Source organism: Canis aureus, chromosome 37 (assembly GCF_053574225.1).
Source record: "Canis aureus isolate CA01 chromosome 37, VMU_Caureus_v.1.0, whole genome shotgun sequence".
Lineage (NCBI taxonomy): Eukaryota > Metazoa > Chordata > Mammalia > Carnivora > Canidae > Canis > Canis aureus.
This window is the reverse complement of record NC_135647.1, coordinates 7,315,169-7,340,299: the sequence shown is the minus strand read 5'-3', so window position 1 is coordinate 7,340,299 and position 25,131 is coordinate 7,315,169. Positions and strand designations below refer to the sequence as shown.

General features: G+C 36.2%; 1 protein-coding gene and 1 pseudogene across 8 annotated transcripts in view; one reads left to right on the top strand and one right to left on the bottom strand.

Annotated features, from left to right (window-relative positions):
* CDKAL1 (CDKAL1 threonylcarbamoyladenosine tRNA methylthiotransferase) overlaps positions 1-25,131 on the top strand; it is a 662,780-nt gene that overhangs the window by 174,681 nt on the left and 462,968 nt on the right. For all 8 annotated transcript variants that reach the window (XM_077886100.1, XM_077886099.1, XM_077886094.1 and 5 more), the window contains 2 exons: positions 3,057-3,153; positions 20,442-20,490. In XM_077886100.1, the coding sequence (XP_077742226.1) occupies positions 3,057-3,153; positions 20,442-20,490 (146 nt within the window). The remainder of the gene's footprint in view (positions 1-3,056; positions 3,154-20,441; positions 20,491-25,131) is intronic.
* Positions 24,223-25,001, bottom strand: LOC144306643 (small ribosomal subunit protein eS1 pseudogene; annotated as a pseudogene).

The following is a 25,131-nucleotide window of genomic DNA, read 5'->3' as shown; positions in this document are numbered from 1 at the left end:
ACATTATTAGAGAATGTTTCCAAAATCTCCCCCCAGCTTCCTTCCCAGCCGGTGACTCGAATTTCCAGAAACTTGATGGGCATTAGTGGAACCTCAGATTTAGTGTGTTCTATGTGAATTTGTTGCCTTCTATCTCATTACTCAGCCAGCTGCTTCCTTGAGCCAAATTTGACCTACTGTCTATTTATGTAAATGAAGCTTTACTGGCAGATGCTACACACACACACACACACACACACACACATTTGTGTATTATGTACGATTGATTTTGCATTAAAGTGACAGAATTAAAACTCTTCCAACAGAGGACCTGTGAGTAGCAGAGCCTAAAGTATTGACTATGTCGCTTTTTCTGTAGGATGTTCGCTGATCCCTTGTAGACTTTTGAACTTTCTTGGGGTTTTCCTCAAGTATATTCTAGCAAGAAAACTAATCTCCTTTCCTTTAATCTTTTATTTTTATTTTTAAAATTTTTTTATCTTCCACATGCATTCAGTCGTCACATCCCTTTTCCTTACCTCTTAGATTCTTTTTCCTTGAGTTTCATTTTATGTCTTGCCACCATTGTCATGTTCTTCAAGTTTGGTTCCACTCTATGTCCACACTGCTGCCAAACACTTCCCCATTGCCCACTAACTTAAATAGAAACTCTTCAGCCTCTTTCTTAAATCTCCTTCCATAATAGAAGCTTTCCAGTCTCTATAATATATATGAATTCTGTAGTTCAGTACTTCCCTCCTACTTTTAACCTTCTTGTCTTTTGCCATGCTGTAACAGTTGCCTGATGGTTTCTCTGCCTCTAATTCTTCTTTCTCCTCCTACTGTCTGCCTTAAAAATCCCCCCAAGTTTGTTTGGAAGCCTTGTACTATCTTTTTCTGTCTATATACTCTTTTGTTCCCCATGATATATATGTTGCCTGTGTGTCTTTCTGTCACTAGAGGCATTTTATTTGATGCTGTGTTGTTGATGTTCTTTTACATCTCATCCATTATAAACTATAAGCTCGTTGGGTGCAAAGAGCATGTCTTCTTTACTGTGTTCTCTTAAACTCACAACATCATGTCTTAGATGTGCTTAATAATTAAGAAAATGAGTCACATTATAGGAGGCAGGCCTTTTAATTTGAATGTAATTGTTGGTGACCTCACAGACTCTCTTGGATGTTTGCCATGTTTCTAGGTATTATAGCTAAAATTCTTGAGGAAGCCAGATGTTACTTCCTCGTATAGATTCTTAATGTAAATGGAAAATTATTTTTTTGTTTGAAAAGGTATTTTGCATTTACCACCAGAAAACTGTGTACAATGATGTGCATGGCACTAATAAAAAAGTAAAACCAGGTGGTAGAGCCAGGCAGTAATTCTCTTGGATATGCCAAATCTGCCAAATTCAGATTTTTAAAATTCCATTAACAAGTTTCTTTTATTACAGGATTCCAAGTGGAAAAATTATACCAAAGCTCTGTGATAAGTTATTGAAATGAAACATTTAGAGATGATGTTAAAATAGTATTTTATTCTCTACTTATTCATTTAATCATTCTCTGTATACCTCCCAGAAGGTCTTGAAGTGGCTGTTGATCACAAATAGCTGGTTCTGTTAATCCCAGGGTTTTGTTTTTGTTTTTGTTTTTTTGTTTTGGCCGCCAGTTCTGAGTTTGTATTCTTGAAAAGGTTGGAGAAAACATGAATGTGCCAGGTGTAGAGACTTCATTTCACAATGGTGTGTTCTAAAAGTTACATGTCTTGAAATTGGGCTGCTCATACTCTTAACTTCCTCAGTTTAGAAAGGTAAAGATTGCCAGGGGGGCCAGGAACACAATTTGGTGCATAAAGCCTAGTGTACCCCAGCATCCAGAAAAACAAAAAAAGGAAACAAAGCATCACTGTACCCCAAAACCCATGTACTTGAAAAAGAGTTGAAGACTTGAAAATTTCATTTTAAAATGGGCAAAGAATGTGAATAGTTTCTAGAAAAAGATTTCCAGCACCACGGAATTGACCACTGTTTTCTGGCACACAGTCAGTGTTTGCTGTATATGTGAATGCCAGATGAGGGAGTAATGTATAAAATATATCCCAACCCCCTCCTAAGTAAAGATGTGCTTAATAACCAGCCATGTTGACCTTGGAATCAGCATTTCTACTTTTTAGCATTTATGCTAGGGAAATAAGTAGACATCTTAGCATAGATTTCACATCTGGATTTCCACAACCCAGAAACACTTTCTCAAATAATCAAAGATATCTATCCATCCACATATGTACATATGTATGTATACACATGCTCATTGTAAAATCATTTTTAATAGTGAAAGATTGGAAACAACCTAACTGCCGATAAGAATAAGCTATAGTATATCCACATTGTGATGGGTAAAAAGGATAAGATTGATGGTTATGTAAAGATGTGAAAGGAAAAAGGTATTTGTAAAGCAAAATGTAGTTTCATCCTTATGTGTAAGTACTGAACATGGGTCTAGTTACACATTATATTTGCATATGTGAGGGCTGGGCTGGCAGTTAGCATAAGCACCCTGTAATGCTTAAGCATAAGTACCTGGGGAGCAAAAGTGGGGAGATGTGTGAATTCCCAGGAGAGAAGGGATATTATACCTTCTGTTTTTTAGACTTCTGTTAGAATTTTTAAAAGTATGTTTAACTTTTATAGTGGTCAAACTCCTGGAAAGTCATAGAATGGGTTTTAGGTACATTTTCATTAATATTTAAAATAACTTAATTGAATGACTAACTAGAAAGTGGCTTTTAAGCATGATTTATATCCTTGAGAATTCTGTATAAAGTTTTTGCTTTTGTAATGGGATGATAAAGACATGGTCAGATTGGATGGCTGTTGTATTCTCTAATGGTATGATCAGTAGATGTGTAGTACAGGAGTCTTATTATAATATTTTCTCTTTCAGCAGTTATTAGAAAATCCAGTTTCATGGTAGAAAGCCTTGTTAGGATTTGGACAGTTTATATGCACTAACATGAGTTTCTAAGAGTACACTTGTGAGCAAAACAATCAAACTGTTTTTTCTTCAATCTTTTAGAAAAGCTCAAGAGGAGAACAAGAAAATAGTGCTAGCTGGATGTGTTCCTCAAGCCCAGCCTCGTCAGGACTACTTTAAGGGACTGAGTATCATAGGGGTAAGCTCTACATGATGGGGGAATAAAGAAAATCTTGTGTTGTTGAAACATGTAATGGATCCACATTTTGATTCTTTCTTTCTTTCTTTTTCCTTTCCTTTCCTTTCCTTTCCTTTCCTTTCCTTTCCTTTCCTTTCCTTTCCTTTCCTTTCCTTTCCTTCCCTTCCCTTCCCTTCCCTTCCCTTCCCTTCCCTTCCCTTCCCTTTTAAAAAAGATTTTATTTATTTATTCATGAGAGACACAGAGAGAGAGAGAGAGAGAGAGAGGCAGAGACATAGGCAGAGGGAGAAGCAGGCTCCTTGCAGGGAGCCCGATGCAGGACTCCATCCCAGGACACCAGGATCATGCTCTAAGCCAAAGGCAGCTCAACTGCTGAGCCACCCAGGGGTCCCAGATTTGCTCTTCCTGTTTTATTTACAAACTATGTTGCACTTGGGACTATGTCTCCTCATCATACTTCCCCCATTGCTGCTGAAATTGTGTCATGTCTCTGTAACTTTTTCACTGTAGCACAAAAACATTCTAGATTCTCTCACTTAAAAAAAAAAAAAAAAATACCAGGGTGCCTGGGTGGTTCAGTTCATGAAGCATCTGCCTTTGGCTCAGGTCATGATCTCAGAGCCCTGGAATGAATGAAGCCTTGCATTGGACTCCCTGCTTAGCGGGAAGTCTGCTTCTCCCTCTCCCTCTGCTACTCCTCCTGCGTGTACTCTCTCTTTCTTTCTGGCTCTTTGTCAAATACATAAATAAATCTTTAAAAAAAAACCTAACACAACAAGCTGTACAGAATTTAAGTCCCTTGTTAATACCTGGCCTTTCTCTGCTTGTCCATTACCATTTTTCTTCCCGTATCATTGTTGTTTCTCCATCCCACTGAACTCCTTGTCATCTCCCTAGTACATAGATGCCTTTTTTGGGAATTTGCCACCTCCCTTATATTGCACCCCCCCCCCCAGTCGCAGCCCCACCGTTGCCCATCCTGGGACGCCCCCTCTGACCCCCTGTCATTTGCTCTCTCAGCATCTCACAGGGTTATGATTTTACATTTACTTATTTATAATTGTCTGATAAAGGCCACCTTGCTACTTAAATTACTAAATTCACAGTGACTGTGTTTCAGTCTGCTTTTAAACACTGATCATGTTTCTCCAACCTTCCCCGTGATGCCCAACATACAGTAGGCACTCAGTGAGTGTTTTGTGACTTGACTAAATGAGTCTTCCTGCTCTTAGCATCCTTGGGTCAGGGGACTACCCATGTCATCCGTCTTACTCTTTGTGGCCATTGGTAGTCACAGAGTGCCCACAAGTGGTTAGCATTCCATCAGTATCCATTGACCACATGGTGGTGCTTCATCCTTCCTACCATTCTACTAGGGCTGTACTCAATATGCTCAGTAATCTTCTTTAAAAAAAAAGGGGGGGGCTATATTAATTTAGAAAGTATGAAAATATAGTACCCTCAGAGAAAAATTATGTGAATAATTGGCATCTGGAATGAGATTCATTGGATTTTTCTGTATTTGATTTACTACTGACAGCCTTTTTTTTTTTTTTTTTTTTAAGTAATCTCTATGTCCAACTTGGGGATTGAACTTACTACCCTGAAATCAAGAGCTGTAAGCACTACCGACTAAACCAGCCAGGTGCCCTGCTATTGACAAGTTTTTTAATACTGTATTCTCAGTGTAATGAACTTGTTTTCTGCTGTCAAGTCCTTGCCCACTAGAAAATTCAATAATCTTTGAACAAACATTCTTGTGTTAAACAGAACCTGAATGTTTGAGAAGTTTAGTTTGTTTTCACCATTTGTCTGTTTACTTTTTGATTACTCTTGGTTTAAGGAATGACATGAATATGGACTCCTGAGTTATCTATTCATGTGAGACTAACTTTCTCCATAAACATAGTCCTGCTGTGTTAGGGAAATAGGAAACTCGTTAGAATTCTGTTTTAGGATGGAATGTGCAAAAGCATAGGATTCATCTCAGATTTCATCTCTAGGAGTTAAATTATTGGAATAGGATAATTTCTTTAGTATAACAAATCCTGTTCTCTGTGTACATTATGGTAACACTTTTCTGAACTCCGCTGTGTGCAGTTAAGAGCTCAGTATATGTTAGGAAGTAGGGGAGGTTCTGAGGGAGCATCCCCAGTGCTGCTAATGGATGGATGATACAAACTCATGGCTTTGGCAAGTAACCTCTCTCACCTCCCCATTTAATCTAGCATCTTTTTGTTCTGCCATCCAATCTCATTCTTTAGATTTATGTATTTTGCTTCTTTACAACTGGAGAACTAACTATAGATCACATATTTAAAAATGGGAATAGAAAGAATATTCATAATTCCATCACTGAAATACAATAATTATGACTTTGCTTATTTCCTCTAGACTATTTTTCCCCTGTGGTTTTTGTTTTATTTATTATTTATTTATTTATTTATTTATTTATTTTTTAAAGTGATATGACTATTCTTTTTTTAAGATTTATTTATCTGTTTATGATAGACATAGAGAGAGAGGCAGAGACACAGGAGGAGGGAGAAGCAGGCTCCGTGCCGGGAGCTCGACGCGGGACTCGATCCCGGGACCCCAGGATCGCGCCCTGGGCCAAAGGCAGGCGCCAAAACGCTGAGCCACCCAGGGGTCCCCTTTTGTTTTAAATGTAATCTCTATATCCAGTGTGGGGCTTGAACTCACAATCTTGAGACCGAGAGTCACATGCTCTTCCAAGTGAGCCAGCCAGGTGCCCCCCACAAAAGGCTTTTTATTTTAATTTCAAATCAGTATGTTGTGAAAAGTTTCCAAAAGTGAAATTGCACTATTTGTAACATAGTTTGAGTTGTAATCTAATTACATCTTCAGCATTTAGTGTAACTATTAAATTATAAGATCATTCTTTGTAAACATCATTTTATAGAGCGATTTTTTGCAGCAATATAACATTTATCATAACTGACTGTTTATATGTGAATGTCATGTCCACAGAACCTAAAATTTTAAAAAATCTGGGGAAGGAAACCAAAATCATCTATAATTGGTATCTGAAAAGACCCGTTTCTGAAGATAATTTTTAGAATTGCTACAAAAACAGAAACCTGAAATATAGTGAGTTTAATTGAAATAAAGAAATGTATTATATTGATTTAGACGAAAAAATTCTGAAGTGTTAAAAAAAATGTTTAAATTCATAGATGTAGGAAACTGGTTTTAGGGATTATATTGCAGGGTTTTTTTTTTTGTTTTGTTTTGTTTTGTCTTTTTTAAACAGACGAAGTAAAAACTTACTCCTTCACAAAATTTCCCTCACAGAGTACCTGAGACTCCTGGCTTTAATAGAAGTGGAAGAAAGAACCCATGTAACTACATTCTGGGCTTCTGCTCTCTGCTAGGATTTGTCTGTGTCACCCCACAATACAGAGAGGGTGTGTCGGTTCTTTTGACCAAGTGATTGAAATAAAAAGCTGCCTTGAGGTGGGGATCAGTGGGGGAACAAGCTACTTACTACACACCTGAGTTAAAAAAGACATATTATCCCTATGTTTGCAAGTACTTATGGAGTAAGCCTGTAAAAAAGAAGATACTTAATAATTAAGAAGGATGTTATTACCCTTGTAACATGTGAATTTCCATCAATATCAGCCTCTAGAAATGGGACATTTAATTTGTTTTCATAATCAGAGATAACAATGCAGTGAGGGCACATAGCAATCAGTTGTCAGACCCTGGGCATGTTATTATCATCTATCCTACTGTCTCTAGAAACTATCTAGCTGTAATTAATATTATTTGTGTGGTGGCGAATGAAAAAAAAAATCAGAATATCAAAACCTACCAACCTCTGGGTTCAGAAGAACTGGCTTTGGTGACTGTAACATCTGTACTTTTCCCATGATGGAGCACAAAAATGTCTAATTTTTTTATGTTTGGAAAGGAGAGAGAAAAGATTTGGAAACATTCATGTCTTGGATAAAAAGGTCTTTTTATAACCAAAACTTCTTTCCTTGAATGGTTAAATGAAATTTTACTTAATATCTAGAATATGTGTATTTATAGGTAACTCGTACAGAATCAGGATCTTTAAAAAATTTTTTTCAGGATCTTGAAACGTTTTATCTCAGAGTGAAAAATTTCACATGTCTTGGGGCAAATAGTTATGGTTAACCATCCACCTTGGAATGAGTTTTCATGCAATGTCATTTTTTCAATCACTGCTGTTATTTGTTTACTTTGGTTACTCTGTGTCCAGCTGCAGGTAGTTCCAGGATCTTGTGACTATACCTTTTGGATGTTCCTTTCCTTCTGTTCAGCTCATTTGTTGGCAAGAAAGTTTCTTTTAGATTAGTCAGCTGGAAAGCTCCAAGTTCTCTGTTAAAGTCTAATAGAAAAAAAGAAGAATAGATTGCAGAGCTCAAGAAGCCTGGCTTCAAATCCCAGGGCTGCCACATCAATTTTCCTTTAATAAGTACTTACTGAGGGTCAGTTATGTGGCAGCTGCTGTTGCAGGTGCTAGGAACACGACAGCATCGAAAATCATCCAAGATCTCTGTCCTTACAGAGCTTATGTTCCAGTTCTTAATGATACCTGGTTTAAGCCTAGAACATCCCTTTTCCAAGAAAATGTGGTGGGATGGGTCCTGAAGACTTTAGGGAGATTGGTGAGTTGAGAATCTCCTCTTAAGGCTGAGATGTACTTTGACACATATACTTTGACTCATTAGTTAGAAGTTGTGTTAGGGAATAGGTGGGTTAAACCATTTATTTGCTTAAGTTCTTCTTAAGGTAGTATTATTTCTCCATTTTTTGCAGTAGTCGTCATTAATAGGCATGACATTTATTAGGAAGGCTGACTCGTACTCCCTTTAGGAAAGCATATTTACAAAATTGTACATTTTGTGTCAATTTCCTGTGCTAATTCATAAACAGGGACTGCATTTGAACTTGATCATTAGGCTTATCTTTGTGATTGTATACTCTAGAAATCCTAAGTAAACTGTGAATTAATACATAGGTTATTAACATTTGAAAACATGCAATTCACAGCAGAATATATCATTTGATGTAAAAAAATTTATAAATGACAAAACTTGCTGATTTCCCAGCTGTGAGCCCTGCAGACAGGTGCAGTTTTCTTTGGATAGCTGAACAAAAATGTTGCTTCACACAGGTGTCCACTTATCTCAGGGACTATTAACCAGATTGGTTTGTAGTGCTTTAAACATCTTTTCAGGCAGGCTGCCCTAATACTGAAAAGTCAAACAGCATGGTGAATATTTCAAATGCAGACACTTTAATTTGAAAATTACATGTATAAATAAAGTAGCATTTGAAAGAGCTATATTTGAGAATATTTCTGTCATATATTGCAAAAGGTAAATGAATTCATGAAGTGGGATAGTGTACCAGTAATAGTGGCATTGATATCAAGGGCAAAGATTGAAAAATGATGTCTTCTCGCTGTCTCTACTTCATGGCTTTACATATGTCATCTTGTTATATTAACTTTTGTTTTTATGCCTGTAATTATCAAAAAGGCAGTATCATAACAGAATGACATGTAAATTTAAAAGCCCGTTGACGTTTATACCTTCTTAGATCTATTTTTATTTCTTTTATGGCCTTTCCTAATTTTACCTGTATGCGTACACAGTCTTCAGTTATTCAAATGTGAAAAGAAATAAAGAGTAGTGTATTGTAGTAAGTAAGAGCATGCACTCAGGAGCTGGATTGCATAGGCTCATATCCCAGATGCACCACTTATTAGCTGTGCAACTGTGTACGAGTCACTTAACCTCTCTTTGCTTCAGTTTCTTTATCTTTGGTAGGTGATAATAATAGGACCTAACTCTGAGTTTTGTAAGGGTTATTAATTCAGTTACTTGTAATGTGGTTAGTTAGCATGGTGCCTGGCATATAGTAAGTGCTCTCTCTGTATTAGCTTTATGATTGTTATTTTCATTTTTATATAATTCACTTGCTAGTAGAATCAGCATTGAGCATACCACTGTGCCTGGAACAAGAACTATTTGCTAGAGTTACAGAGCTGAGTAAAATGTCTTTCCCCTAAAAACCATGAAATCTGAAGAGAGGTGCAAATAATCATGATCAAATGCAGAGGGATAAAGTCTGGTGGGCACACATTGGATGAAACCATCCTTGACTTGGGCTTCAAAGCCTGAGTCGTGGTTTGATGGAGAAAGAAGGCTTTCAGCAGAAGCAACAGTGTATCTGAAGAAAAGCATGCATGCTTAAGGGCACCAGAAAGGGAGAGGAATGCCAAGTAGTGTGTCCTGACCCCTGACCGGGAGTGTAATGCGGAGGGGTTAGGTTTAAGAGGTGTGGTTTGCAGCAATGCTCATGAATGATAAACAAGGTAGCGTGAGGAGAGAGAAGTTTGCATTCCATGTAATGCTTAGATCAGACCCCATAGGACATGGAAAAAGACAGTGGAGAGTTGTGTAACCTGAAAAAGTGGCAATTAGAAGCCATATGATCTAGTGGTTGCTTCTATATGCTCTGTATTCATTATTTTCTTGTACGTTATTTATACCGATCTTTTTTTCTTACTTTAAGTGAGATTTATTGAGGTATAATTAATAAAGAAATTTATCTTTGATGGATTTTGACAGATGTATACTGTTGTATAAGCACAACTAAGATATAATTAAGATACAGAACGTTTCCATTACACCAGAAAGTTCCCTTGTGTCTTTTTTGTGGTCAACCCCCCTCCCAATACCAGCACCCCTCCCCCACCAAATACACATACCCACCGTCCTTGGCAACTGTTCTTCTGATTTCTGCCCTTATGGTTTTGCCATTTTCAGAATGTCCTGGAAATGGAATTATATGTTACTTTATTTCTTTTTCACTTAGCATTGATGCATTCAGTATTCATCCATGTTGTTGTGATTATTGATAGTTTGTTACTGTTTATTGTCTAGAATTATTTCACTTTAGGGATGGAGTACAGTTTATCTGTTCACAAGTTGATAGAAATTTGTGTTGTTTACAGTTTTGGGGCCCTTAAGAATCAAGCTCCTATAAGCATTCATGTCATCACACAAATCTTTGTGTGGGTACATGTGTGCACTCTATTGGGTCAATGCCCAGGAGTGATATTGCCTCTAGTCATATGGTAAACATCTGCTCAACCTTGTAAAAAATTGCCAAAATATTTTTCAGGACTGCTATACCATTTTGTTTTGCAGTTACTTTGCATCCTCACCTAAAGTTGGTACTGCTGGTATTCTAATCTTAGGAATTGTACTAGGTGTGTAGCGGTATCTCTTTGGGGCTTTTAATTTGCTTTTCTCTGTTGACTCATGATATTCAGTGTATTTTCATTTGATTATTTGCCATTGATATATCTTTGGCAAAGTGTTCAAATCTTTTACCACCTTCCCCTCTATTTTGGTGATGTTAAGAAACTGTTTCTTAGGAGACTGCCCCCGCCCCCCCCCCCCCCCCCACACACACACATTTCTTAGGACATAAGAAAGTTGATAAATTGGACTCCATCAAAATTCAGTATTTTTGCTCCTCAGAAAATGGGGGAAAAGAATTGCAAAACATATTATCTCCTAAACAGTTTATATCCAGAATATGTGAAGGACTCCTATATCTGAACAGTAGAAAATCAACCTATTTTAACATAGGGGAAAGATTTGTCTGTCTTTTTATCATTTTTCATTGCCTTTAAAATTTTTGATATATTAGAAACTTGGAAATTTGGGGCAGGGGGACTGATGAGTTGGTAATGAGATTCTTCTGTGGTTTCAAAACTTTAAATTTATATTCCCAGGATATCAGAACAGGTCTGATAAAATATGCATTTAAACCTTTAAAGCTTTTTTTTTTTTTTTTTTTTTTTAAGGTATGAAAAGGATTAATTCAAGTTTTCAGTTTATTTGCACTTATTCTGATGGGCACTCCTTTAGAGACAGAGACTTGGTTTATTATTATTTTACATTTTTAGATATTTTGCACTACTTTCAGTGCTTAGTACGGTGTCTGGCTCAATAAATATTTTTTGAATGAATGTTAAATATAAGGTATGCATTTAACTTAATTTTTTCCATATTCTCTTTTTCCCATAGCACTTGTTTTTAAACTTTTCCTGTTTCATGGTGCTGATGCTATCATATGTTGGTTTCTTAATTAACACATCAGTTTTGTATGCCACATAACGAATTGCCACAAATATAGTTGCTTATATACAATACACAATAAATACTCGGTGTGTATTTATTCTTTTTCAATTCTGGAGACCAGAAGTTAGATATGAGTTTTATTAGACTAAAATCAAGGTGTTGACAGGGCTGCATTCTTTCCTGGAGGCTCTGAGAGTCTTTTTTGTTGCCTTTTGCAACTTTTTGAGGCCACCCACATTCCATTGACTTGGGTCCCATTCTTGTTTTAAGCCAGCAGTGCCCTCTCTCTCTGACCTCTTTATCAATGTCTCTCTCTCTATCCCAGGTGGGGAAGACTCTCACCTTTTAAGGACTCATGTGAATAGATGGGCCCATCTAGAGAATCCAGGCTAATCTCATCACATCTGCCAGTTCTGTTTGCCAGGGAACCATATAGGTTCTAGGGCTTAGGACTTGAGCATCCTGCCTGTGACAGCGTTATTTATTAGTTGATGTTTTATATCTGTAATGTGTATTTGTGATTTGGTTCTGTTATTACTCTTTTTAACTTTAGTATCAGATCACTTTAAAGTCATTTTTTAACTCTGTAATAATACTCTATTATTGAATATGATTATAGTATTCTAATGTGTCTCTATACAATTGTGCTCAGTATGTTGAGTTTTGTTATAATTGCTGAAAGTTGTTTTTTTCCACTACAGAAAGTTTTATAGGTATCTTAATTGGATTTAAGAGGAAGAAGTTTTTGGTACCGATACTGTTTGCTTGGCATCCATCTAGTCTGGCTTATCTGTCAATTAGTAAATCTTCCCTCTTAACCGAGTGTTAGTCACTGGCTGGTACCATTCAGGTAGAAAGTATGCTTTTAGTGATGTGTAGAATGTGCTGCCATATAATTTTTGATGAAAGGGCTATTTCTACTATGGGGGAAGAATTTTTCTCAATGAAGAGATGAAAGAAAATAAAACTGTACTGAGAAATGAGAAAGTTTTGTTCAAGAAGTTAAACCACATGTAGCAACCGCTATTCTTCTGTGTACCTCATGAGCCAACTTGTTCATAGGCTTGTGAATTCAGTGTTTTTTCTAGTAGGGTTAGCTTAGTGTGACTACTGTGGACTTCCCCAAATTTTAGAGATTTGGACATTGAGCTCTTTTACAATACCATATGTAGACGTAGGGACTTTCCTTAACAGCCAAGAGAAAAATTTTTAGAGAGAAAAATGTGTTTTTGTTTTGTTTGTTTTTTTACAGAGAAGTCAATATTGAACTTTAACCTACAAATGCCGATTATTGAATTAAACTCCCATTAACATAAAAGTGAAAAGTTTGGACTTATATTTGATGGAAAGGCTTTTTATAATATAATTCTTAACAGAGATAGAAAGATTTTTTTTAAAGGTTGATAGAATCTTTAGGTGGTTTTGAAGTTTTGGTCTGAAATTTCTTAATTAGAATGGTAATAACCGATTGTCCTGTTTTGTTTTTATTTTTTTGTTTTGTTTTTTGTTTTGTTTTTTTTTTACATACAATCCAAATTAAGAGAGCCTACGAGAGAATTCTTTTGGATCTGTGGATCTGTGTTAATATGTACCTATAATGTATTAACGTCTCTTTTAATAGGATTTGAGGTGTCTTGGGATAAAATCTATAAATAGTAAAACCACAGCCAGATCCGTGCAAGTATAAAAAGACTCACCAAATAACAGAGGAATGTAGGAAAAGAATAATCTTTGTACATTTTCAATAGAATTACGCTGAATTAGCCTGAGTGATGCTGTTGAAATAGTTCTGTTCACCCCACAGTGACTTTCTTGTACAATTGGAATTGAATCTAATAGGAGTGTGATGTCTCCCCTCATCTTCCTCCTTTAACTGACCTTCTTCTCACCCTTTGCTCTGCCCTTCACTCACCACCATTTCCATCTCAGCCCAGAGGTTCACATTGATGCATCTGTCTTAGAGTTTACCTGGAGGTTCATCTGGATCCCTGTAGCAAAATTGCCCTCTCTACCTTTGGCCACTCCCAGATTTTATTTCTTTCATAGCCTCTGTCATGACGAGAAATGAACATTTTCAGTTGTTTATGTGATTTGCCCCCTTCCCTCATTAGAATGTAAGGCCCATGAAGCGGGGACTTTGTATTTTCTGCCATTAAATCCCCAGAACAGTGCTTTGTTGGTGCATAAGAGATATTTGTCAAGTGAATGCATGCATACTAGTGGTGATTTGTGAGGCAAAGCTTGGGGGAACAGTTGTTACTGGGGTCTCTTGAGAGTCCAGGTTTAGTCAGATAACATTCTGTGATCATTTAGTAATAACCTCCATGTGTATAGGAAAAGGAAGATTCATGAAATGTGCCATCCACATGCCATTCCTCCATAAGATCTACTAAAAAATCTTTGGCAAGACTTTAGCTGGATATCCTTATCGCCTTGGTTCTCTTAGCCTCGGAAATAACAATAGTATCCACTGCCTAGGAATGTCATGAGGATAAAATGTAATAATGCATGTGATGTGTTAGCACAGAGCCTGGGACATAGTAATTGCTCAAGAAATGTCAGTCATCACTGTGTTATTAGTAGTCATTAACTTATCTAGCTGATTGTCCAAGAAAAAAAAAAAAAGATACTTCCAAATGGATCCCAAAGCAGAACTTCTGGACTACAGAACGATATCAGCTTGCTCTCTAACTGGACTTTTTTTTTTTTTTTTTTTTTAGCCTCATTGTCCAATTTGTGGCTGAGGTGTGTATACGTTTCCTAGAGCTGCCATAACAGATTGCCACAAACTGCATGGCTCTCTTAGCCATATTGTAAACCTGTGCTTTCTGGTATGGCTGCCAGTAACCGCATGTGACTTTAAATTAATTAAAGTTAGTTTCTCATTCACAGTAGTCACATTTCAAGTACATGGTAACCGCATGGGGCCTGGGGCTGCCATGCTGGAAGGCCCAGCATATGACATTTCCATCATGGCAGAATGTTCTGTTGGGTGATATAGCTCTAAACCATTAGGAAATTCCAGAAGAGCACTTTTATTTGCTTTAGGTGACTTGGTACAGGTTTGTTTCTTCAGTGTGTGTTCAGTTATAAATTTGGAGTGGCTCATAATAGCTGAATAAAATATTTTTATGGATTTCTTTTAAAAGTTCTGCGGCAGAGTGACTCATTAATGTTATTTATGAATTGTTTGTTCACTAACTCCTTTCTGCATTGTTGAGGACATATGGAGTCTGTAATAGAACATACTGCATGTCTTTTTAATTTTTTTTCTGTATATTTATAACTAAGTGCCTGAAGGACACAAGATACTATTTTATTTATTTTATTTGAGTTATATGCCAGAAAGTAAGCTCTTGTGTGTTCAGGGCTACAATTTATAGTATTAATTAAGAACAGCTTTCCTTTTCTCTCCAGAATGAATTCAATATATTCTTCATTACTGTGTATGAATCTTGAGTTTGTTCTCTCGTGATTGTTTTTTCTTCTCCCCCTGCCTCCCACATGTTCTCCTTTTGCCTTCTAACTCCCCTCTTCCAATAACCCCCTCTCCCCTGGCTCTTCTCTCCCTTCCTTCTCTGCTTGCATTTCTTTCTTTTTCTCCCACCACTTCCTCAGATATCCTTCTCACTAGAAATGGAAACAGCACAATATTTTCTTTAAGTCATTCACTGAACTTTCCCCTTGAGTGTTTGTAATCAAATGCTGTTTTTTTTTCTTTGTCTTAATATTTGGTACACCCTTCTTTTTAAAGTCCTTAGAGGTCCTCCACACCACCATCTGGTGATTAAATTATGTGTAGGGAGCATTGATTTTTCTGCTGTAAAGCAAATGTCATCAAGTACTTAAAAAATTAGAATTTATTTTTAGCTGCATACTTTCAAGCAAATTCTGCGTGTCCATCAGCCTAAAGAAAAATCTCTTTATTTCTTTAACACATATATGCATGCACACGCACATTTTTAAACTTTTATTTTGACATAATTTCCTATTCACAGGAAAGTTGTAAACAAAAGGAATTACCATATACCCTTTACCCAGAGTCCTCAAATGTTAGTATTTTACCAAACTTGCTTATTGTTCCATATATATATAAAGAATTATATATATATTGTATACACACACACACACACACACACACACACACATATACACCATTCATTCTGATCCTTTGGAGAGTAAGATACAAACATGATGCCCTTTTACTTCTGAATATGCATATATTTCAAAAACAAGGATGTTTTCCTATACTACTATAGTATAATAATAAAAATCAGAAAATTAACATAGATACACTGACATAAGTTAGTACACAGACCTTATTCAGGTCTTGCTAGTTGTCCTAATAATGTCCTTTAGAGGGATATTAAAAACCCAGATGCAAAGTTGGGTGCAGTTGTCAGGTTTCTTTAGGCTTCAGTAATTTGAAATATTTCCTCAGATTTTCCTTGAGTTTCATGACCTTGGCATTAGAACATTTGACCACTTTCAACCTATATTATTATTTTTTTTTTTTAAAAAAAGATTTATTTATTTATTTGAAAGAGAGTTGGGGATGAAGGCCCAGATGGAGGGAGTCTGAAGCAGATTCAGATCTGAGCATGGAGTCTGACCTGAGTCTCTATCTCACGACCCTGAGATCATGACCTGAGCTAAAACCAAGAGTCAGGTGGCCCATATTATTATTATTTTTGTAATAACAACTTTTTTGAGGTATAATTGACACACTATGCAGTGCTTTCATAGAACATGTATAATTTAATGGTTTTTAATATATTCAGAATTATGCCACAATCACCACAATCAATTTTAGAAGTTTTTCATTCCTCCAGGAAGAAATCAGCACTCCGGCAGTTTCTCTCATTTCTCTTACTGCCATCCATAGACAGTCACTAATCTACTTTGTCATTGAAGATTGAACCATTCTGGCCATTTCATATACATGGACTCATACAATTTTTGCCCTTTTTTGGTCTGGCTTCTTTCAGTTAGCTTAATGTTTTAGCATTTAGGAGTCCTCCCTTTATCTATGGGGGATGTGTTCTAAGATCCCCAGTGTACACTAGAAACTGGATTGTACTGAACCCTGTGTATTCTGTGTTTTTTCTTACATGTACATACCTATGCTAAAGTTTAATTTATATATTGGTATAACAAGAGATTAACCACAATTACTACTAATAAAAAAGAACAATTATAATCATGTGCTATAATAAAAGTATAATACAAGGTAATGTATTAAGTAATATAGTATGTGAGTGTGGTCTCCCTCAGAATATCTTAATGTCCTGTGGTCATCCTACTGTACTCATCCTTCTAATTGTGATGATGGGACATGATAAAATGCCTACTTGATGAGATGAAGTGAGTTAAATGATATAGGCTGTGATCTAGCATTAGGTTCCTATTGACCTTCAGATGATATGTCATAGAGAGGACCATCTGTTTCTGGCTTGCAGGTAAATGAAACCATGGATAAGGGGGGACTATTGTATATCATGTTCCTCTTTTATGGTGTAATGATATTTCATTATATGGATATGCCGCTTTTTTTTTAATTCATCAGTTAATGAGACTTCAGTTGGTTCTACCTTTTACTTATGTTGAATAATGCTGCTATGAAGATTTGTGTATGAGTTTTTGTGTAGACATATGTTTTTATTTCTCTTGGGTGTATACTTAGGATTGGAATTATTAGATCATATTATAACTCTGTTGAACTATTTGAGGCTCTGCTAGACTATTTCCAAAGCAACTGCACCATTTTACTACATCCCCACTAGCAATGTGGGAGGGTTCCAGCTTCTATCTTTGCCAACACTTGTTATTATCTGTCTTTTTGATTATAGCTATCCTAGTGGGTATGAAGTAGTATCTCATTATGGTAAAATATATATAACATAAAAGTTACTGTTTTGATTCGTTTTAGGTGTATATTTCAGTGGCTTTAAGTGCATTCACCCTATTGTGCAACCATCACCACCATTTGCCTCTAGGGTGTTTTCATTTTTCCAAACTGAAAATCTAGACCCATTAAACAATAGCTCCCCATTCCTTCATTGTGATTTTGATTTGCATCCCCTGATTGGCTAAGGATTTTGAACATTTTTTCATATGCTCATGGGCCACTTGTATGTCTTCCTTGGAGAAGTGTCTATTAAAATCTTTTGCCTATTTTTATTTTTTTTTAAAGATTTTATTTATCAGAGAGAGGGAGTGCGAGCAAAGAAGGGGCAGAGGCAAAAGGACAAGGAGAAAGAGAATCTCATGAAGAGTACATGCTAAGCCTGGAACCCAATGCGGGGCTTGATCTCATGACCCTGAAATCATGACTTGAGCTGATATCAAGAGTCAGACACTTTACTGACTGAGTTGCCCAGGTGCCCCTGTTCATTTTTATTTTACTGTTTTTTTAAGGTATGCACCATGCCCAGCATGGAGCCGAGTGCAGGGCTTGAACTCATTACCTGGAGATCATGACCTGAGCTGAAATCAGAGTCAGACACTTAACTGACTGAGCCATTCATTTTTGCCCATTTTTCAATGGTTTATTTGTCTTTTTTGTAATTGAGTTGAAGGAGCCCCTTATACATTTTAGATATTAATCTAATGATTAATAATAATTATTATTAATAATAATCTAATAATTAATCTTTATGATTTGCAAAAATGTTCCCCCAGTTTCTGTGTTGTCTTGCTACTTTCTTGATGGTGGCCTTTGATGTATCAAGAGGGCTTAATTTTGATGGTGTTCAGTTTATCTTTTTTCTTTTGTTATTCATGTTTTTGGTGTAATATCTAAAACATCACTGTCTAACCTAAGGTTCACCTACATTTATGGCTATGTTTTCTTCTATGAATATTGTAGTTTTAGCTTACCCTAAATTTTAAAATTTTTTAACTATTCCAACAAGTTAGATTTTGACTCTTCTCTAGGGATACTGCTTCTTACAAGCTATAAGACTGGGTGCAGTGATCCTTTTGAGCTATTAGATCCCCAGCTGCCTAGAAAAGCTTTCATGTTTTTGTTTCACCATTTGATTTTCTTGTATTATACTACTTTTATTCTCTGTCTTGTATCCTCAGCTGATATCTTGGTCATCCCATTCACTGGGAAATTTGATCAACTCTTCCTTTCTTGTCCTACCCATGTCTCCTTCCTTCAGCTCATCTGTCTGTAAGAGTAGTCTCTATTTGGTGTCAGTGTTTTCTTAGTTATGATTCATTACTACTGAACTCATTGCTTCCTCTGAGTTCATTGATTCCCACATTGCTAAATCAGGCATAGACATTCCAGTCTTTATGGTAACTTATAAGCTCTGTAGTATTTAAGTCTGTTGGGTACTTTCCTCCTCTTTGAACTCTATTATTTTGGCTTTGATCACATTCTATAAGGAAGCCAAATCCATTCTCTTCATAAAACCAGAACCTAGTGGTTCCAGTGAGGTAAGTTTGTTTGGGACGTAAGTCTAACAGAGGCTACTTTGCCTTTGACAATTTCTCAGTAATTATTGCAACTACTACCATTATGCTGGGCTGAGTGGTCAGAGGCAGAACCTAATCGAAGTGTGCTCTAAGAAGTCTATCCTTATTTCCTTTGGTACTGAGGCCAAAGGAATATAAATATGTATATTTATATTTAAGTATTTATATTTTCAAGATTTTATTTATTCATGAGAGACCCACAGAGAGAGGTAGAGTCATAGGCAGAAGGAGAAGCAGGCTTTCTGTGGGGAACCTGATGTGGGACTCGGGATCAGGACCTGAGCCAAAGGCAGATGCTCAACCACTGAGCTACCCAGGGGTCCCGCCAAAGAAATATTTAAAAGGGATTTGCCATTGCGGTTTTATTAAAGCCTTTTAAAAAGGTTCTTGCTCAGTTGAATTCATTGCATCATTGTTGTATAAAAATGAAAGATTAAAAATAACATAAGGGTCCATTAGTTGGGGAATGGGTGAATGCATTATGGTATATCTATACATGAATACTAGGCAGCCAGGAAAATAAATGAAGTAGACCTATATGTACTGATGGTATATAGAAAAAAAATAAAGAAGCAGGTCTGTCATTTTCTCTCTTCTGTTTACCAATATTTATATCATAATTTATAAGAAAAAGAACAGATATATATATAAATGTTCTGCTTTGGAAAATGTCTTGGTATCTATTAGGCTGTTATGAATGATATCTTAGGAATGGAAGTGGAGGATGTAGGATAATACAGATTACTTTATTTCTTTTTTATATTTCTAATTTATTTGAATTTTTTCAATGAGCATGTATTCTATAATAAAGCAATCATTTGAAGATTTTAAGGTATAAGTAATATCGACTTATGACTCTTTTTTTTTTTTTCTCTCTTCACTTAGCTTCTTGCACTATAATCTTTTTACATTTCCATCTACACCCTAGCCACACTAACTCAGTCTTAATAATGGGTTTCTCCTATATTAATCCGGCTTATCTCTCAAGAGTCACCTTTCTTCCCTTGATAGCATTGTTGGATCATTCAGTCATAATTTATTTGTTACCTTTTCTCTGTGTTCCTATGGTACCATGAGCAGTCTCCCTTAGTCACTTGTGTCTAGGGTAGAAGCTATTATTATTTGACTTTGTATTCTGTTGACCTGAGCACAGTGCCCAGTACATGGTAGACATCCATAAAAGGGGGTTTCAGTTAGAATAAGACAACATAGTATTTGGGATAGATCTTCTTAATAACCAGCATATCCTTTTGTGTAGGTTGTCATCTTCTGCCATTTTTCTTGAAGAATGAAGAGAATGTGTGTGTAAAGAGACATGTTTTAATTAAACATCACTTTATATCTCAGGATGTGTTTAGTTTATGTTGATAGGCTATGCTAACAGAACTCCAGGCAGTTTATTTAAATGTATTATGATTTCTTCAGTTATCATTGGAGGACAGGAGGTGGGTAATTTCATACTTCACTGTAACACAAAACATTAATACAGAATATTTTTTATAATATTTCCAAATGCATTAATTAAAGACAACCTATATTCATGTGCTTAGAAAATGTGATACACTGACTCAAGCAGAAAGGTAAACACAAGTTAATGTTTCTTATCCATGTAAATTGCTTGTCTAATGTAATTTGTTTTCTTTTTAGGTTCAACAGATAGATCGAGTGGTAGAAGTTGTGGAGGAAACAATTAAAGGTAATTGCTGAAAGTGGGATAAGCAGATGTATATGGTACATATACATCCCCTTCATTATCCGCAGTTTTGCTTTCTGGATACAGTTAGCCACAGTCAGCTGATGTCCAGAAGCAGATGATTGTCCTTCTAACTTATGTCAGAAGGTCAATAGTAGACATCACAGTGTCTATCTCTTCACCTTGCTTCCCGTCATATCATCACAAGAAGAAGAAGGATGAATACAGGACAATAAGACACTTTGAGAGAAAAAGAGAGAGACAACATTCACATAACTTTTATTGCAGTCTCGGGTTGTAATTTTTCTATTTTATTATTAGTTATTGTTGTTAACCTCTTACTGGGTGTAATTTATAAATTAAACTTCATTGTAGCTATGTATGTTTAGGGAAAAACACAGTACATAAAGGGTTTGGTACTATCCCTGCATACTTTCAGATATCCCCTGGGGGGTCTTGGACTGTATCCCTTGGCTGATAAGACGGAGGAACTACTGTATTGTTTGAACTGTATTATAAAAATATCAGTTAATATTTATTTACATATAAAAGTGTAACATTTTGTCCTTAACTGATTCATGCATTATCCAGTCTAATATAGGGGGTATATATCTGATTGGCTTATAAATGAGTCAGATCATAGTCCTTTTTTTAAATCTCATTTTTATTTTTGTATGAAATAGATTTCATTTGCATTTCAGATCAGAAAGACATCAGTTTTAAAATAATGAAATGAGGGCAGCCCGGGTGGCTCAGTGGTTTAGTGCCGCCTTCAGCCCAGGGTGTGATCCTGGAGACCTGGGATCAAGTCCCATGTCAGGCTCCCTGCATGGAGCCTGCTTCTTCCTCTGCCTGTGTCTCTGCCTCTCTCTCTGTGTGTCTCTCATGAATAAATAAAATCTTGAAAGAAAGAAAGAGCAAGAAAAAAGAAAAGAAAGAAATGAGGGACACCTGGGTAACTCATCTTTGGTTAAGTATCCAACTTTTAATATCAGCTCAGGTCTTGATTTCACAGTTTTGAATTTGAGCCTAATGTTGGGTTCCATGCTGGGTGTGGAGCCAACTTAAAAAAAAAAAGGTAATGATTTTACTTATGTGTATTTTTAGCAGTTTTATTGAGATATAGTTGACATGATTTGCATGTTTTCATGTCACCTAATTAGTTGCAGTTACCCTTTTTAAAAATACTTAATTTTTTTTTTTTTAAAGTAATCTATATACCCAGCACGGGGCTCAAGTTCACAACGAAATCAAGAGTCGCACGCTTTTTCAGCTGAGCCAGCCAGGTGCCCCTAAAAGTACTTTTAAAAGTAGTATTCAATTTTAATATTCTCCTGTGTATAATTTCTGTAGTTACACTAGAGACTAGAACTATGCTTTGTTTCATTAGCTGTGGTGTTTTGAACCATATTCTTATTGAAGTCACTGAGAAATAAATTATCCTCAGTTCTGTGGTTTAATTTTTAAATACTCATAGTCTGTTTTCCTCTGTTAGATTAGTACAAATAAAAACTAGTAATGTAATAATGAAATATTACATGAATTAAGCTTCTCACTTAAAATTTTAATCATTTTCTTATATGTGGGCATTGTGTGTCTAAAAAAAGGAAAACAGACTACTTTCACCAAGTTGGTATTTTTAACCACATACTTTTCCTGCTGACTGTGTCCACTAATCTTCCACATGCTGCTTATTCATTTATTTTGACTCCTTGATTTATTAGCTGGCCATGGATTATGAGAATTAGACTATACCTCAGTCTTCTTTGAAACTCAAAATAAAATGAAATACCATGATTAAAAACTTAAAGCAGTGATAATTTTGAATAGTTTGTTAAACTATATGCCTGAGTCCCCATCTTGGAGAATGTAGAAGTGCTGGCATTAATTGTGCAGTTTGGGTGTAATAGGCACTATGCCAAAGCCTTTCCCATGGATTATATCATTTAATCTTCACAACAGTATTGTGAAGTGAAGTGTGGGTATAAATATTTTCCTCATTTTTCAGGTGAGGAAGCTGGGACACAGGCGTGCACAGCTAGTGAGTGGCAGGGTTGGGATTCATATCCAGGCAGGCCCGCTTCAATGCCTGTGCTCTTAAGTTTGATACTGCATTTACACAACTCTGCTGTGACTTCTCTGATCTCTCCCACTTGAGAAACATTTTTAGTGGTTGACTGAGTTTCTGAAAGTAGTGCTTCAGGATGCATGAAGTTTTGTTGCTTTATTCATCTTGTCTTAAGTACCAGCCACGTACTAGTCACTCAGTATGTACATATTTTTTAAATTAATGGTGATAAAGATAACACAAGAGAAAATATAGGTGACCTGGGCTATGGTGATGACTTCTTAGATGTAACACCAAAGGCTTGATCTATGAAAGAAATAATTGACAAGCTATACTTCATTAAAATTAAAAACTTCTCTGCAAAAAGGACTATCAAAAGAGTGAAAAGACAAGACACAGACTGCGAGAAAATGTTTGTAAAGGATGTGTTTGGTGAAGGACTATTATCCAAAATGTATAAAGAACTCTTAAAACTCAACAATAAGAAAGTAAACAACCTAATTAAAAAGTGGACCAAATACCTCATCAGACATCTCACCAAAGAAGATATATAGATGGAAAATAAGCATATGAAAAGATGTTCTACCTCATGTCAGTGAGGAAATGCCATTAAAATGAGATACTACTACACTTATATTTATGGCTAAAATCTGGATCACTGACAACCCGAAATGTTGGTGAGGATGTGGGGAAACAGGAAATCTCATTTATTTGCTGGTAGTGTGAAATGGTACAACCATTTTGGAGAACAGTTTGGCAGTTTCTTATACTTTTACCGTATGATCTAGTGTCCACTCTCCTTGGCGTATACCCAAAGGAGCTGAATATTTTTGTTCACACAAAAATCTACATACAGATGTTTGTAGCACCTTTATTCATAATTGCCAAAAGCATAATTGCCAAGATGTCCTTCGGTAAGTAAATGGATAAACTAGTCTGTATAGGCAATGGAATATTGTTCAGTGCTGAAAAGAAATGAGCTATCAAGTCATGAAAAGACCTAAAAGAAACTTAAATGCACATTACCAAGTGAAAGAAGCCAATCAGAAATGGCTACATACTGTGATTCCAACTCTGTGACTTCTGCAAAGGCAAAACCATGGAGACAGTAAAATGATCAGTGTTGCCAGTGTTGGGGCAGGGGGAGAAAGATTATTGGGCAGATTATAAGGGAATGTTTTAGGTTGGTGATATTCTTCTATAGATACTATAATGGTGGATACATGTCATTACAGATTTTCCCAAGCCCATAGAATGTTGAGCACCATGAGTGAATTGTAATATGGTCTCGGGGTGCTGGTGATGTTTCAGTGTAGGTTTATTGATGTAACAAATGTATGACTGGTGGAGGATGATAATAGGGACAAGGGTGAGGGTGGCATATGGGAACTTGTACTTTTCTGCTCAATATTGCTATGAACCTAAACCTGATCTAAAAAATAAAATCTATTAAATAACAAATAGTAATATTGTGCTCTGAAGGCTACCAAATGGCTTCTAGAAATATAATTTCTATAGGAAATCATAGACGGTAAAGGCAAACTATGTTTTTCTATACTGAAAATATTTCTGACACCAAATGTATTGGTTTTCTATACAAAGCAATTTTTTAAAATTTAAACATCACAAATAAGATTTTTTGTTGGTTACCATTAAATATCTGAATTTTAAACAGATGTTTGAACTAATGGCTCATATTCATCAGTTTGTTCAACTTTAGCACAGGTCCAGCTTTTTCAGATACTGCCTTCACCATGAAGCTTAATGAGCTTTCCCAGTTCAAACTGGGCTTCTTCAACTTTTTTACTTTTCTAACCAAGACATCATGGAGTGAATAAATAGATTGGCGGGCCTTTACTGTGTCTTTTCCAATGCTGTCTGGAATCTGTTTATTGACTCCTTTCAAGTCATTTATACATCTCGGGTCATGATATCCATAATCTTTTTCTGATTTTGGCAGACCTGATGGTGCTGAGTGTAAGAGGTCTTCTGAATGTGACTGCTCTATTTTTAAGTAAAATCAACACAAAATAGACGAAGCAAATAAGCATTGATAGTCTTGATATCAGCATGAGCTTCAATCCTGGTCTGTCATTTTTTGACCATGGAGCACATTTTGTCACTGATAAGATCCATCCCATGGAAATTACTAGGCAGCCAGTTTTGGCCTGAATATCCTCAATAGTTAGTGTGGATTTTCTAAATGCAACTGCTTCATCATGCAGATCAGCAAGGCTTACTTCAAAAACACAGCCCTTGAGGCCATCACATACCAGTTTGGTTCCTTGAGTTCTCGTGACTAGTGTTTTTTCCCAATATTTCTTATACTGAATATCACTGGTGCTTTCACATTATACCAGTCTTTCTCAGAAAGTGGATCAACCACTTTCTTCTTGCCTCCCTTTTTGCTGCCTTTCATAAGGTGTTTGTTCTTTCCAGCCACCATAGCGCTGCTCAGAGAGCAAGCAGGCAGATTTGACACTAACTCACTGGAGTTTGCACACACTTCATAGGTTAAAGACTCAATTCCCTTACAATTCCCACCACTTTGGATGCCAACTGCAAGTCCAGACTGT